We start from the raw sequence: 17,125 nt of genomic DNA on the forward strand, positions 1-17,125 counted from the left end.
TCACTATAAGTAAAGCTACGATGCCAGAACAAAAAAGATGTGTGATTGCTAATTTACTAACAAATCTCTCCAAGTGACCATATGGATGAGATCAGCCCCTTGGACGTTGGCCACCCCATGACATCTAGACCAAAATTGTGCCCTGGCTGGATAGCTCAGTTGGTTGAAGCGCTGTCCTGAAGTGCAGAGGTGGCAGGCTCGATCCCGTCAGGGCACACACAGGAACAGACGGAATATTCCTGTCTCTTTCTCTCTCGCTCTCTCCCTTCCTATCTCACTAAAAATCAAGAAATACATTTCTTTTAAAATCTACACCAAAAATGAGACTTTACTTGAAAATGTTGGCCACAAATTTACCCTTCACTTGTTTTAAACTACTAAACACCCAGCTGGCCCCTCTAGGGAACCACTTCTCTGGTGGACAGGAGAAAGGAACTTTGACACCCACAGCAGCCACAGCAGTGACAGGGGAGGAGGCTGCTAGAATCTGACAAGCCTGGGGACAAAGAAAGAATTCCCAAGGAAGCTACTAGGCATTGTATGTAATATTTGTATTACCTTTAAGATTTCAAACATAAGAAAAAATTTTTTGAATTTTTATTTATTCAGTGAGAGAGGAAGGGGGAGGGAGAGAGAGAGAGAGAGAGAGAGAGAGAGAAACTGGAACATCATCTGTTCCTGTATGTGCCCTGACCAGGGATCAAACCGACAACCTCTGTGCTTCAAGACGAAGCTCTAACCAACTGAGCCATCCGGCCAGGGCCAGAAATCTTTTTTAAAAAGAAATTAAAAATTCATACCGTTTTAATTTTTCCCTAAATGACCTATAAATGTTAAGTGACTACACTACTTGAACTGGAACTGCATAATGAAGGTGATTCACACTTATAATAACCTTAATTCCTCTTTAGGAAGACTGCTTTAAATCTAGCAAAAGAGAGTCGTCATCATCCACTTTCACCTGGGGTTTAAAAGTAACCTTTAAAGGCTCAGGGGTTGGGGTTTCCCCGCCTTCCCGGGGAGGGTAGACCGCCCTGGCCTCCTCGTGGTCCCTTTCACTGAGCTCCTCACTGTAGAGCTCACGGACAGGACCCAGGGCCTCGCTCCGGGCGAGGATGTCCACGCCCATCTCCCGGACCTCCTCCGGACCCGCGGCTGCCGGCTGGCCTTTAGCCTTCCGGAGGCTGTGCATCTTAAAAGCTTCCTTGGAGGGAGCTGCATTAGAAATAGATTTCTTAAATCTCTCCCCGGACTGTTTCAGCCTCTCTCCGGACTGCCTCAGCCTCTCCCCTGACTGCCTTAGCCTCTCTCTCCTCTCTGGGGTCACAATTCTGGTTCTAATTCTGTTGACTCTCTTGTCCAAGTTCTGCCGCGTCTTCTCCATGTTTTCCTTGGAAAATGCCTTTTTGATATTATCAATGCGCTCCTTGCCTGACTTCCTAAGCTTGGCGGATCTGCTTTCTTCAACAAAGTATTCTTCATCTGAAGACAGATCTATTGGGGGGTCGAAGACCTCTTCCTCGTCTTCCTCTTGACTCTCAGAGAGGGTTTTGTCTTTAACGATAGACAGGGACGTGGGACACCGAACCTCCTCCTGCAGGAGAGAGAGAGAGAGAGCGCGTCAGGGGCCGGTTCCGCTACCCTCCGCTACCCTCCGCCTCGCCCCGAATCTCCTCCGCAGGCCGTTGATCCTCCACCCACCCTTCAAACACTGGTGTTTCTCCGGGCTTCTCACTTCTTGGCCCTTTCTCCTTCTTCAGCTCCCAAGCTCACCCTGAGCGACCACAGCCACTCCTCTGCCTTCGGATCCAACTGTATACGAATTCACAAATATTTTCCCTTCGCCTCTCCCTTTCTCCTAAGATGAAGGCGCCTTTTAAAATAAATAACGGACAGACTAACGGACAGACTTTTGCACCTAGGTGTCACACAAGCACCTCAAACGTAACGTTTAAAACGCAAGGCCCAGCCATCATTAGCTCCACGGCTACTTCCCTCCCTGGACCTGTCAGGCCCATCCAGGTGCCATCCAGCTGACACTTCAGAATCACTGTCCCGGATATTTCCTCTCCTCCTCGTCCCCTATCCAACTGCTCACGGCAGACTGTCAGTAACAGCGTGGTAACTCTTCTGTTCCCTCCTCCTTCTCCCTCACCTCTATCAAGGTCTCAATTCAGGTCCTTGTCACTCGAGGCCTGAATTTGTGTAATACTTCTACCTCCAAAGCATCACATAACCACTTCCTGAGAAATATTTCTAAACCAAGCTCTGATCACATCCTTTCTCTACTTTAAAGCTTCTGGGAGCTCACCAATACTTAAAGGACTGCGCTCAGACTCCTGAGTAAGATCAGAAGGCTCTTTGGTTTGAGGGGAGCCACTTGTCCACACCTCCAGTCCAGCAACACACAGCCACTGTGGATCCCCCAGACACATAATGAAAACACCGCATACGTGGTTCTTACTACCTGAAATGCCTCTACACCTCTTTCCAGCTTTGTAAAGGATATCTTTCTTCAAAAATGGACTCAAATGCCCCCAACTTCCCAAAAAGGCTGTGTACCCAATTTACATCAAAATGACATGTGCATACCCTTATTTATAGCAATTATCACAGTCTGAATTGAATCGGGACCCTACTTATTTATAAATATCTCTCTAGGCTTTCACTTGATGATAAGTTCATGAAAGCAAAGATGTGCCCAATTAGAACTCATGTGCCCAGTATGACTGCTGGTCCAAGTAAGAGGCTTATGTCTTCAACAAAGAGTAACTAAGCATAAACCATGCACAATGTTCTAGGAACTGAGAACACCTTCCTGTGAAGAAAACAGTAAGAGGGCTGATAGTTTCAGAGAGAAGTAAGCAAGTTAGATATCAAGTATGGTGGATGGCGGTTAAGTGCTAAGAGGTGAAAAAGAAAGCAGGGAAGGAGGAAATAAATACAGTGACTGGAGTGGATTCTCAGAAAGGCCTCACTAATAAGGTGACATTCTAGCCTAGACTTGCAGGTGATGCACCTGAGAGGAAAGGACCAACAGCAAGGTGGGCAGAGTGGATGGAGCACAGCGATCAAGGGGCAAGAGGAGGAGGAAAGAGGGCACAAGAGACAACAGGAGGGCCAAGTCACGTAGGGCTCTGTCTCCAATACCAAGGCTTTTGAGTGTGAGCGGAAGCCATTAAAAGAGTTTTGAGGAGAGTAGTGACATGATCTGACCCATGCTGTAAAAGGATCACTCTTATAAAGGGGCTGTAGGGGCAAGATAAGAAGCAGGGAGAACAGCTGGAGACCACTGAGATCAGTCAGATGAGACACGAGTTACGGTGCTGGCAGAGGTGGTGGTGAAAAGTGGTCTGATTCCCAACACACTCTGAAGCGAGGAGCCAACAGGATTTGCTGCTGACTTGGATGTGGAGTGTTAGAGAGTGTCAATGATAATTCTCAAGTGCAGGGTCTACATGACTCAAGGACAGATTTGTCATTAAATGAGCTGACAAGCACAGCAAGAGGAAGAGGCTGGTGGGGAAGGATGGCTCTACACGTGATGACTCGGAGATGCCCACTATAAATCCACACAGAGATGTTGATCAGGCAGCTGAGTATGTAAGTATGGAGTTCAGAAGGGAGGTCTGGACCAGAAAGAGAAATTTAGGACTTATTAACATAAAGAGAACTCATGAGATTAAAGAGATCACCGAGATAACTGAGTGAATGAGTCTACACTATGTTATTCAAACTCCTTGGGGCCAGAGTATATTTCAGAACTCAGACTATTTCAGATTTGGGAAAAATAATATATTTTATATGACATTTCCACGGAGATCTTGGGGAGAAATATTTCTATGGCACAACTCGAAGGTGGGCTAAGGACTATAAACAGCCTCATGCTATTTCAGGTCAGGTTCTGCGATAAAACAAGTTCAGATCAAGTTAGGGTCTTGTTGCCAAGTAAGTTATTAAAAAAATTAGAAATGTTTGGATTTTGGTGTTATAGATAAATGGATTTTGGACTTGTAGATAAGCAGAGCTGAGAGAACCAAAAGGAGAAACATCAGCCAGTGAGGCAGGAAGGAATCCAAGAGAGAGGAGCACCCCCAGCAGCTCAGGGGCGGAAGTTTCAGAAGAGAGGGAGGGACCAACTACCAAATATGTCAAAAGGATAAGAACAAGACTTGGATTTTGGAAGAGGGCAGACACTGATGACCTTGAGAGCCATCCCAGAAACACAGCTGCTAAAGGAACCTAACTCACTATTAGAGATTGTTTCTAAATCAAAAACTCAGGTTTTAACTAAAACCCTGAGTTAAAATTTCTCAAGTACACTGTGCTCCTCTACTTGATATCCAGATTAAATCTGTTTGAAAAAAAATAAATAGGTAAGAAACACATTAACATGTATTCCAAAACCTACCAGCCTGATAGTCAGGAAGGTGTCCCTGGAACCTTATTTATTTGGATACTAATTTAAATTAAATTGGCTAGAGGACTAGAGTCTACCTACTAAAAAAAAAAAAAAGGCCGGGTGGGCGTCTCATAGCTCTCTGATGAGTCAGAAGCAGCAAAATGACTCCTCTCCTTTCCTGCCAGCTGCTGCAGGGAGTAGCTTCAGCAACACTGCGTGGCTGGTAGGGCCTGAGAAGGTGTAATTAGAAAAGGAAGGAGTCAAATAATAATTACTGCTCGGTAGGGGAAAAACCCCTCACAGTCCTGTTGTGAAATCAGATATAATTTAACTCAGGAATCACATATCTCTCTTCAACTGCACAACAAATTATACAAAAGCAGACTTAAAAACAAAAGAAAATGGCAGAGTCAGGAAAGTACTTGTTACGCTGGATCTATTTGTTGTAACTGCTGTGAGTCAGAGATACCATGAGTCAGTGGTGAGTACACTGTAATAATAATTAAAGATTATAGGGCTGAATTATAATTGATTTCCAAATACAGTAATACATATATCTTTGTATGTAAAAAATCCAGGTAAAAAAGACCGTTTTTATAACAAAACAAGTACTTTGGATCATAATTGAATATCAGACTAACATAGCTAGGGGAATTGGGAATACATAGAAGGCTGGGGCTTATCCTTAGGGAATGACCAATTATCTCATTTGGTGAGCACAGGCAAATGCTTAGTAAGCAAAATTGTTAGAAGACATGCTAAGAGTCCTGGCTTGTATGAAGAGAAGGTCATCAAAGTGAAAAGTATGTTCAAAGAGACATGATAATTGTATGGGAAATAGTAGGTAATTATTTTAATGCTAATGTCCAGGATTGAAAGCTCGGCCTTACACAACTGGAAAATAAAATACCAATAAAGATCACCACCAAGGCCCTGGCTGGTTGGCTCAGTGGTAGATCATCAGCCAGCATGTGGAAGTTTCAGGTTCAAGTCCCAGTCAGGGTATAGAGGAGAAGCGCCCATCTGCTTCACCCTTCCCCCTCTTTCTCTCTGTATCTCTCTTTCCCTCCCGCAGCCAAAGCTCCATGGAAGCAAAGTTGGCCCGGGTGCTGAGGATGGCTTCATGGCCTCTGCCTCAGGTGCTAGAATGGCTCCGGTTGCAATCAAGCAACCAATGCTCCAGATGGGCAGAGCAGCGCCCTCTAGTGGGCATGCCAGGTGATCCCAGTCAGGTACATGCAGGAGTCTCTACCTCCCTGCTTCTCGCTTCAGAAAAATACCAAAAAATAAAAAATAAAAAATAATCACCACCAAAAGATACATGCAGGGAAAACTTTTTGAGGAAAGACCCAAATGGAAATCATATCCTATAGCTGAATTACTCAGCTTCAAGTTAATTTTAGTAGAAGGGGCATTTTCAATACAACCACTTATACATATTAACTCTGAGAATGAATTTTAAGAAATAACTTTAAGAATAATCCTGTGAATATTGTATAGTGTTCTAACATCTGATAAACCATCAAATCTAAGTTCTACGTCCATTATTATTTGCCTTTGTCTTTTCTCTACAAGCTCTCCTTTTAGAGCTGACCGCTTATTGACAAACTGCTGCTTATTCTGAACAACTTAAGTTCACGGGATCTTCATAGCACTCTATCTTACAAGGAAAGCTATCTGGCCTGACTAGTGCCTCTCAGCTGCCTTTGCATACTATCTTCTATTTGTTCAAGTAACTTACAGGGACTCAAAGAAAGGGGAAAATAGCAAGTTTCAGGGAATAATTTTTTTTAAAAAAAGAATTATGTCAATAGACTAGAGTCAATTAGAACTTTTCGGAAACTTCTTGACTCTAGCCTCTACCAATCTTGATTGGCACACAGGTTCTCGGGAGAAATTCTGGATGCTAAGAAGGTTTGGTGGCATGCTCCGTGCAAGTGGAGGCTGATGTGTACCCATTACCGCTAATGCCCTCAGTGGATTGGGGAACAGATACCACATTCTCCGGTAATAAATCTCATCCCTATTACCTACCTTAACACTGGAACTCACCTCTGAGCCTAAGGTGACTGATTTTTTCAGAGTCTGCGAAAGAACTTCCCGGGGGTTGGAAGGAAAGGGAAATGGCATAGTCCAACCTATCTACTTTGAAATAGCAACACTTCTCTCTCCTCCCTATTCTTCAAATAACCAACAGGCTCTTAAACACATTCCAAATACTACACCATAACTTTAACAGTCAACACAGGGCTATGAAGAACTGACTAATGTGTAAGGAATGCTCTGGGGGTTTAGAGCCCACATCCCTGGTATCTTACAAATATCTGCCTACACAATCCAAGCATGTTCCTATTTCATTTCATTTTTATTCTCCTAGATTTTTTCTCCTGAGCATATGGGCATTCATCCATTTTATTAATACAGTGTGATAGCAATGTATATGTGCACCAATGAACATCCTTGAATATATTACTGATTTTAATACTTAGGACAAATTCTTTGACATACATTTTTTGGGCCAAAACATTTGTGAGTTTTTAAGTTCTTAATACATACTAACAAAACTTCCCTGTAGAAATGTACCAATTAATACCACTACTAGAAGAATATGAAGTGCTTGGATTTTCTACCCTTAAACTCTGTGTTATGTTTTATTTAGTAACTGCAAATATTTCAATAAATGAAGGTGGAATTCTGCTCATTTATTTTGACTTTTGTGAACTAATAATGATGTTCCCTTTTTTCTACCATGGGAGGAGAGTTCAACTTTTTCCTTTTGATTTGTAAGAGTTTTAAAATATATTATAGATATTATGCATTTGCCATGAATATGGTCCTTTTAAAAAATGGAGTTCAACTATACAGTAATTTAGGAACTTAGCTCGATATACAATGCCACACAAAAACTATTCTATTAAACCAGCTAAGTAAAAAGACTTTGTAATTAAATCATATAAGGAAATCACTATGTGACTCTCACATTTGCATAACAATTAAAAATAAGAACTGCCTGATTCATTACAAAATAGTTTATTACTGTGTCTCATAGGTAACTATTTCAATTGATTGTATTATGGAAAGCTTAAATTTTTCTGTTTAGAGCTTTCCTGGCCATAATAACAACAAAAAAAAGTCACATTGTAAGCCTACTGGTCCTCAGTTTCTTTATATAAGAGGTGTTTTATAGTAGAGGTTTCTTAGGTCTCTTCAAGTTCTAACACTCTGAGATCTATGAGAAGGCATCACGCTAATATGGCTAATATTCTGAAAGAGCTTTACCAATATTAAGTTTCAAAGGCAAGAAATAGCCTCTGCTACGGCCTACAGTTCATATTACACGAAATGGTTGAGAGGCTCAAAATACTGATCTGATAGTACGTTACGTTAGCAAAGAATTGGTTTTACCCTGAGATATCTGCTGATACAGAATTCTGCTCCATGAATATACAAAGTAGTTAAGCATCCACACTTCAAAGTTCTGATAGGACTTGTTGGCAGTTACAGGAGGCGAGAGACTGCAGTAGCCATCAAGGTAAACCCAAGTGCAAGCTTACCTGGAATATCACCACACGGAATCTGTTTTTCTTCATTATTTCCTCTTGCTTAGTTTCAACTTTCGTGACATGAATTTGTTGCTTCTCCACCCGGGCCTTCACATCTCTAATGTGAGCACTGACTTTGCGGGTTTTCTCAAACAACTTGTTGATGGCGTAGCCCGTGTTGCCGTGTGCCTGTGAGAGCTTCAGCAGGTCAATCTGCACCGACTTGATGGCATTTTCCATGCCCCGGTGTCGCTCCTCTATTCTCTTCTGGCTGGCCTGCACGCTGTCCACGATGGTGGCAACCTTGTCCAGCACAGTCACAATGGTAAGAGCAGCGTCTTGGTCTTCGTCTGTCACACTCGACAGGCGATTCTGGTGCATCTTCCCAGCATTTGAAGCAGACCCATTGTGCTCCATTTTATGTCTTCTTCAGTGAACAATGGCCTACCACAATCAATTCTGGCACTGAGAGCAAACAGTTAGCTTGATAACAGGCCACGGGGCTGTTTAAAGGGTTGGAAGCCCCACCCCTGAAGGCTGGTCAAGTATTTATAACTACAAAAACCCATGCGTGACTGTTCTGCAACATGAGCCCTTGCAAAGCACTGGGGACTGTTCCAAACATGCTTACTGACTGACTAAGAGACTCAAATAAGACTGTGTGGAGAGAAGAAAGCTTTTTTCAAAAACTTCACTGAAGCCACCATGTTTCTTTTATATTAAGCCTAGAAACCAAATGATCAAAAAAGCAAACTCCAAAAGTTGGGTGAGGTTTTCGACATTAGATAATTTTTAGCAGCATTTGTAAAAGCAAAGGGGGAATTTTAAGCTAAAAACCTGCCTTTTTCTATTAAATTCACATATTAATTGCACTGGTATATCAATATCAAAGAATGCAGTAAATAAACACACCAAAACTAAGGGCATATAGTGAAAACATTATATTATGACATGCTTTTCCAAATCAAATATTAAAATTAATATTCAATTTTGAACATATTCTTAAATTCTACATGCATACTTCTGAATATGTAAACTACACATTAAACAGCTGAATACATTCTACTCACACTTCAGATCTTGAAACACCAACAATCTATTAATACAGCTATTACTATAGGACAAATTTGGATAGAGGTCTTAGGTGATTTTTAAGCTCACTTTAAGAGCACCAATCATTAACAGTTATTTCTGCATTTTATTCACAAACACTGATACAATTTATGTTAAAACAAATATTTTCTTTAAAAATTAATGTGTATTAAAGTATATAGTGTAACTGATAGAGTAGGCTTTATTCCAATCTGTTTGTTAAACAGACTATTTTTACGATATCTAAATCTACTTTTCAGTGATCGGTTCCCATCATGGCTACCAGATACTTTTTTGAATTATCAGAATTATTTCTTTCAATGAGAGGAATAATCAAATTCCAGTCCATACATCTTATAAATATTTTACACCTAACACACACAGCTTTACAGTTCATGCGATAGGCAGTGTCTAAAAAATCAGTTACTAAATCTCAAAACATTTAAATGTCTATTTAAACACAGTGTCTTCTAAAATTTTTTTTGTAAGAAAAGTAATCTGTAAACATCTTTACCTTTAGTTCATGCTTGGTCATTTGCTGTGGAAGAAGTGAGTATGACTTTATAACCATTTGTGAAGTGGTCCACCTTTGCAAAAATATTACATTCCATGGGTAAAGAACAAGTCTTAGAATTACCATGTGGTACAAATTTGTGAAATCAATTTTTGTATTTAAAAACATAAAACAAAGACTACTAAACAGTCCAAAATTGTTGTAGCTGAAGAGTCTAAATATGAGCCAACTGTACTACACCAAAAATGTCCAAAAATAAGGCCTCTGAAATAAATATTTTCATTCTTTAAAAAAAGACATAATAAATGTACATCACATGGTCAGTGTACATATAAAAGTCATCATTTTAAACCATTCTGGATGACGTATCTGAAGTAAAATGACCTAGGTTTTGCTTCTGTCGTCGTCCTCTATTGTTTTTAGGGCATTTTCTGTTGAGTTAAAAAAGAAAGAAAGAAAAAAAGTCATTTTGTTTAGGATATTTCAAATGTTTCCAGAGTAACGCACATTTCAAACATAAAACCGTATTGCATGCTATCACATGGAAGGGAAACAGGACACTATTTCATGTGAAACAAGGAGGTGAGGACCAGCGTGTCAGACTATCTTCCTGACAAAGTTGGGAGGTGAGTGAAAAGCAGAAACCGCAGGACGAAGCGAAAACAAGAGACCAGTGTGTTCCGGAAGGAAAATTTATTTTAAAAGCGCCTGGACACTAGATACAAGCGGGCTGAGACCAGCAAGGTCTCAGCTCTAAACTGCGGGATGAGCAGTTAGATATAGGAGTTGCTGCAAATGTTTGCTGGCATGGGGTCGCTTGCACCTGGACATACTCAGATTAGCATATGGGGGAGGGGGTGGCCTTGATCACTGACTTGACAATGAGCAGAAAGAGGGAACATCTTGCTGCAGAAACACAAGCTCTTTGATGTAGCACAGGTTTGGTGTCAAAAGTTGGTAAATTCTGAAGACAGCCAAGAGGTCAGGAATCTCCCAGGAACAGCTAGGGGCCTGAATCTGTGTCTAGGCTTTTACAAATAACTCTTGTGATTTAAAGCCCCCCTAATGGTCACACACACACACACACACACACACAATGCAAGCTTTCCCAGATATTTCTTCAAAGGTAAACTTTTTGCTACATTTCAAAGTGAAGGCCAGGAAGCTGTGAAGTGAGAGAATAGCCAGCAAGTTAACGACAACCTTACAGAACTTTCCCAGGGTGGGGGAGCTGCTTCAGGGAAGGAGGAGGCTGGGAGAGGTATAGTTTATTGAACAAGTTGCCCTCATGGGAGTTGGGTGAGGGGAATTTGAGTTTTATAGGGGCTAATTTAACCCTAACGGTGAGAAGTCAGACAGATACATGATGCAGTTACAGACACAAGCAAAATTAATTTCCGGGGTTTCTACTGCTGACTTGCATTCCCCAAAAGACTTCTCACTCTTCCTCTGGCCCAGCAACCCCCAAGCCACAGTAGCAAATAATATATATGTAAACCCACGACTGTAGAAAGGATCCTGGCCTACGTACTTTCCCTGAACACTGACACCCCCAAGATGGTAAGTACAGCTTAGATGAAGCAAGAAATCAGAAAGAAATATGCTTATTTAATCTCCAATAGGAATATATAGGAAATGCCTAGAGATTTTAGGCAATGACTGAAAAGAAGTTGTTTCACACCCTGCTTGGGCAAAACCACAGAACCTAAAAAAGAACAGCCATGCGGGGGATAGGGGACATTCCTGGACTCGCCCTCACTTACGCGTCCGAGTCTCTCCACAGTGGAGCGAGTCTCGTGCTGTAGCTGTGTCTGTGTCTGTCCACAAGGATGCAAACACAGAGCTCTGACCACGCACACGGTACCATGCAATCAAGGGACGGCAATGAATTCTGGTCATTCCGAGCTTGTGCTCTGCTCAAAACTAGCTGTTCAACCTTCTTTCCATACGTGAAAAATTTTAAAGAGTTGGACTAACCTCTAAAATCTCTGCCAGCAGGACATTTATAATCTAATGGAAAGAAAGGCTTGCAACAATGAGGACTCCTAAATTTCTGTTTTTAACCAATTTTAAAAAACACTGCTTTGCGTTGATTTAAATGCCTTGATGGTAACACTTTCATTTTATATACTGGTTTTTCATAAACTTTATCTCACTAATCCTCATAAAAACACTTTGAGAGCATGGGGAAATCATCTCTATTTCAGGAATGGGGAAACTGGTTGAGAAGTCAAGCAACTTCTCTTTTAACTGTCACCAATTCACTATGACCTTGGAAAAGTTCCAACTTCCTGGGGCCATGGTTTTTTCTTCCATAAAATAAGGGGATATAGCTAGGATGATGTTGAAGGTCCCTGCCAATCTGACATTCTGTGCGTCTAAAAAACAAGAAAAAAGATTCCAAGCAGAAAAGAAGAAAATTTCACTCCTGCAGTCTGGGTAAGTGGGTCGGTAGGAACGCCCTTGAAAGGAAGATTCCGCTCATGTAACAGCCACCATGGCGAAAGTGGACAGCTGTCCCCTAATGGACTGTGTGGGAGAGGCAGTCCTTAAAAATGCAAAGGTGACAAGTCCAAGTCATTACCATCATACTATTCTAAATCCAAGAGACCCAGGCATTCTAGGAGAGAAAATACCACAGTAAAAAGGCCTCAAGGACAGCTCTATGATCAATTCAATGAGATGACACTTCAGTGGTGGAAACTGTGGGCAGCGGAAAACTACGCCCACAGTTAAAAATACACAGTGATGTCCTAGAGTCTCTGAAGCCAGGAGATGGGTCTGGGGTGTAAACTGGAGGGTTTTAACTAGAAAACTAACTGCCAGATGATTTCCATACAGCAGTTTAGAATGACAGCCGGTGAGAACAGGAGCGCAGCGCTGGACAAAGATCTGGATGAGGCTTTACAAAAGGGCTCAACTATCGCTGCGATCTTGGGTGAGGTGGGGCTTCAGTTTCCTCAGTCAAAGCCGCCTCCCCTGACTCGGACATCCTTTGACCTTCTTAAAGATGACACTATGACTGGGCCTCAGGTTCTTCCCTTCCCTTTACTTCACTTTACTTCTTGCTCTCCCCTCCTACATCATTTATTACTCCACTCACCCTTTCCTTTGCTGGTCTCCCCACCTCACATTTCCTCACCTCCAATGAATTTTGCAGATGACCTTCAATTTAATTCTCTGTAAGAATGTTTTATACCGCCTTGGCCAGTTGACTCAGTGGTAGAACGTCGGCCTGGTGTGCAAGAGTCCGGGGTTCGATTCCCGGCCAGGGCACACAGGCGAAGCACCCATCTGCTTCTCCACCCCTCCCCCTCTCCTTCCTCTCTGTCTCTCTCTTCCCCTCCCGCAGCCAAGGCTTCATTGGAGCAAAGTTGGCCTGGGCGCTGAGGATGGCTCTATGGCCTCTGCCTCAGGCGCTAGAATGGCTCTGGTTGCAACAGAGCGATGCCCCAGATGGGCAGAGCATCGCCCCCTGGTGGGCGTGCCGGGTGGATCCCGGTCAGGCACATGCGAGAGTCTGTCTGACTGCCTCCCTGTTTCCAACTTCAGAAAAATACAAAAAAAGAAAAAAAAGAATGTTTTATACCAAATCCATCCCCTGTGCAAAATCCTGAACTGCTACAAAATCAAGTTGGAACCCTGCTCCCATGCAGGGATCAGACTTGGCAACTACATTTCCCAGGATGACTGAAAGTGGACCCCCTCTCAACGGTTCGGTAGAAAGAGGAATGGTTTAGGGGGATCAGGTAGCACTCCCCCCAGTCCAAGCCCTTACACTTACTAGTTGGGGTGACCACAGGCACATTCCTTAACCTCTAAGCCTCTTAGATGGCCCGGGCAGGTCTGCTGCTGCATCTTTTGTTTCAGTTTTTTTCTCTTTTCTTTCTTCTGTCAGCACTTTTTATATCATTATGTCTCTACTTTAATCTACTGCCCAACTTTATACTCAGTAGTCTTGTCTAAGGGTAGATCATCTGTTCTATAGAATAACGTCCACTGACTTTGGGCCTGAATTTTATGAAAAGTACGTTACTCAGAGAACACTTTTTTTTTTTTTAATAATAACTTCTAGATTTATCATTTCAGCTCCAGATGGCTGAAACTACTGCTGTTCTGGCCGCCATCCAGACCTTGGATAGAAGAGTCATAAATCCTGTATGGCCTGCCAATCCCTGTACTTGATATGCTCCAATCCCCTGCCCAGAATAATGCAGAAAATTACACAGATGATGTTTGCGAAACTTCTGAACTAAACCACAAAGGACGTAAGAAAGAGGCAAGCAAGAAGGAGAGACGTGAGGCTGGGGAGCATGACGACAATAGGAACTTGATTTGCTGCGACTTTTTTCAGGCCCAGCTCACAGTTCTGACTTAGTTATTGCCACTCAGTGTGGAAAACACCCACTTTATGCCAACTGCACTCTAAATAGTCCTTTAATTTGGAGTTGAGTTATGATAAGTTCCAATTGTTTTAGTTGTAATGAAGAATTTTAAAGTTTAGTAATTATGACTACTTTCCAGAAAATGAAGTAACATTAAGACAATGCTATAATAAGAAAAGCAGTTTTCTTTAACCTCTAGTTTTTTCCTTTCTTGTTATATTTACTACAGATAAAGTATATCCATAGGGCATAAAACACTTGGCAGCTCAGCAGGGCTTAAAAGCTCTCAGCACTGCTCCTCCGTGCACGTGCAGACCACGCTGAAGTCTGCTACTACCGTTCCTGTCCCCGGACGCAGCGCTCAGAACTGACACACAGTCCTAAGATCCCTGAATTCCTTCGTGCCACTGAACAGTCTCATGCTCCCTCCACCTGCCGCCCAGACAGACCTGAAACCCTGGCAATTAGTTCTTGCCCATCTTCTAAAGAAGCAAGACAGGGAGAGGTCAGACCCACATGGAACTGTCAGTGAACTGAATCTAGGATTTTTTTCCCTCACAGGCTGGTGGACTTAAAAGCCCCTATCATTCTGAGTACTGTATGCTTCAAGGTTCTTCAACTGAACAGCTAGCCACTGCTAATTTAAAGCTGGTCTTTCTTAGGTCATCACCTACCTTGTTATGCACATGACAATAGCTACTATGATGGCAATCTGCACAGCTCCGATGATGGCTGCAATGAGGACATGAGTGAGCTTCTGCCTGCTTGGCACTACATAGAGAATACTAAAGTCTGTCTTTTCACAGTGCTGTCCAGTGTAACCAGATTCACATCTGAAAGGAGGGAAAGAGAATTCCTATGAGAATGATAAATTCTAATAACTTCAGGTTTTAAAATTCAAAGATACAAAAAGAATGATACATTTCAACAGGAATAGAAAATCAGGCAGCCTCCCACCATCTAAAAAAAAAAAAAAATGCCATTTGTGGATTCCCCTACATTCTTTTCTATTTTACATAGTGTTTCTTTCCCCTATCCTTATATATCACATTGATTTTTAAAGTTGCTAAATAGTCTTTCTTACCTTCATTCAAAAATAGATACATATTTCTTTCAGTGACTATAGAATATAGCTAACTCATCTATTCCTTGTTCTAAACATATTAGTTATTTTCCATTTTTCACAGTTATAAATTAGGTGTGGTAAACATCTTGGTAAATGTGTACACTTCTATATTAGTATTATTCCTTGGTCTAGATAGTTAGAAATGGGGTTATTGAATAAATATGTACAAACATTTACAGTTTTTTAACATAGTATCAAATTACAGTCAAGACACTTTTCAGTGTACATAATACAATCACTTATGATGCAGGAAGAAGACAAAAAATAAGCTATTTAAGACAATAATGGAGACAAGCAGTCAAGCAGGTGCTAGTCTTAGAAATTAATTAATTACAATTAAAAGTAAATAAAAAGGCAACATCATGATGATAATATGACAGGGAGAAACATTTAAGATATTTAACAGAAAAGTCACAATTTTAGCTGACAGAAGTTAAAGTGTATGAATTAGGCAGCCTTCAGCTGGAACTGATTAACAAAACATCTGAGGCGTAAAGACAGTATACTTATAAATGTCCCACACTTCATTACCAAAAAAAAAATGCTTTTTAAATAAAGCACATATAACAACAACAAAGAAATCTGGAGGCAGGGATGAGACAGGGGAAGCCAGGGGTGATGTAAGTCTACCAATCCCATCCCCGAGGTGCCCAGACACCTGCCAGAATGTTTCACACTGGGCTCTAAGCTTCTCAGCAGACAATCAATCAATCAATAAATAAATAAATAAATAAGGAGTGAGGTAGGTATACAGACCAAGGAGTGGAATTGAGAGCCCAGAAATAAACCCATATATCTATGGTCAACTGATTTTTGACAATGGTACTAAAACAATTCAATGGGAGAAAAATAGTCTCTTCAACAAATGGTGCTGGGACAACTGGCCCTCTTCTTCACAACACACAGAAAAATTAACTCAAAATTGATCACATTTCTAAGCCTAAGAGCTAAAACTATAAAACTCTTAGAATAAAAGAAGTGAATCTTCAGACCTTTAGGTTAGGCAATGATTTCTTAGCTATGACACCAAAAGCCCAGGCATCAACAACAAAACGTTAAACTGCACTAAAAGAAAATTAAAATCTTATGTGCATAAGGACACTGTCGAGAAAGTAAAAAGATATAACACACAGACTGCAGAAGAAATTTGCAAATTATATATCTGATAAAAGACATCTAGAATATATAAAACTGTAACAACTCATTAACAAAAACTCAAAAAATTATAAAATGGGCAAAATATCTGAACAGACATTTCTCCAAATAATATAAATGGCAAATAAACACATAAAAAGATAGTAACATCAGTAGTCTTCCGAGAAATGCAAATCAAAACCACAATAAGATAGTACCTCATACCCATTAGAATGGCCAGAATCAAATATTCAGACAAATGTTGGTGAGGATACTGCAGAAAATGTAATATGGTATAGATACCTCTGAAAACAGTCTAAAATTTCCTCAAAAAGTTATATACAGAGTTACTATTTGGCCCAGCAATTCCACTCCTCATTTAACTGAAATTAAAACATATGTCCATACAAAACCTGCAATTATTCAGGACAGCATTATTCTTTCTTTTTTTTTTTTTTTTAAAACAGAGAGAGAGTCAGAGAGAGGGATAAAGAGGGACAGACAGACAGGAACGGAGAGAGATGAGAAGCATCAATCATCAGTTTTTCATTGCCACCTTAGTTGTTCATCGATTGCTTTCTCATATGTGCCTTGACCATGGGGCTACAGCAGACTGAGTAACCCTTACTCAAGCCAGCGACCTTGGGTCCAAGCTGGTGAGCTTTGCTCAAACCAGATAAGCCCGCGCTCAAGCTGGCGACCTCGGGGTCTCAAACCTGGGTCCTCTGCATCCCAGTCCGATGCTCTATCCACTGCGCCACCTCCTGGTCAGGCGATTCAGGGCAGCATTATTCTTAAAGCCAAAAAGTGTAAACAATCCCAGTATCTATCAACTGGTAAGTGGATTTAAAAATGTGGTATTATTCATTCAATGAAATTTATTCAGCCATAAAAAGGAACAAAAGTATTGATACATGTTACAACAAGGAT

At 41.2% G+C, this 17,125-nt stretch overlaps 2 protein-coding genes across 2 annotated transcripts in view; both read right to left on the reverse strand.

Annotated features, from left to right (window-relative positions):
- Window positions 1–583: 583 nt before the first annotated feature.
- On the reverse strand, window positions 584–8,459 carry CAVIN4 (caveolae associated protein 4). Its single transcript, XM_066367546.1, has 2 exons — window positions 7,957–8,459; window positions 584–1,594 (listed from the first exon to the last, which is right to left on the reverse strand). The coding sequence occupies exons 1-2, from the start codon at window positions 8,359–8,361 to the stop codon at window positions 908–910; spliced, it is 1,092 nt and encodes a 363-aa protein (XP_066223643.1). The 5' UTR covers window positions 8,362–8,459; the 3' UTR covers window positions 584–907.
- A 498-nt stretch (window positions 8,460–8,957) lies between these two features.
- TMEFF1 (transmembrane protein with EGF like and two follistatin like domains 1) overlaps window positions 8,958–17,125 on the reverse strand; it is a 91,973-nt gene continuing 83,805 nt past the window's right edge. Inside the window, exons 9-10 of the mRNA XM_066367545.1 lie at window positions 14,610–14,768; window positions 8,958–9,981 (exon numbers count right to left, since the gene is read on the reverse strand). Coding sequence (XP_066223642.1) covers window positions 9,897–9,981; window positions 14,610–14,768 — 244 coding nt within the window. The 3' untranslated portion in view covers window positions 8,958–9,896. The remainder of the gene's footprint in view (window positions 9,982–14,609; window positions 14,769–17,125) is intronic.

The sequence above is a fragment of the Saccopteryx leptura genome, chromosome 2, assembly GCF_036850995.1.
Source record: "Saccopteryx leptura isolate mSacLep1 chromosome 2, mSacLep1_pri_phased_curated, whole genome shotgun sequence".
Lineage (NCBI taxonomy): Eukaryota > Metazoa > Chordata > Mammalia > Chiroptera > Emballonuridae > Saccopteryx > Saccopteryx leptura.

Excerpts from the sequence above, each read along its gene's own strand:
- CAVIN4 (XM_066367546.1), bottom strand. The coding sequence starts at position 8,361 with ATGGAGCACAATGGGTCTGCTTCAAATGCTGGGAAGATGCACCAGAAT. Across the intron at positions 1,595-7,956 it reads TCCGTGTGGTGATATTCCAG|GAGGAGGTTCGGTGTCCCAC; the intron begins GTAAGCTTGCAC and ends TCTCTCCTGCAG.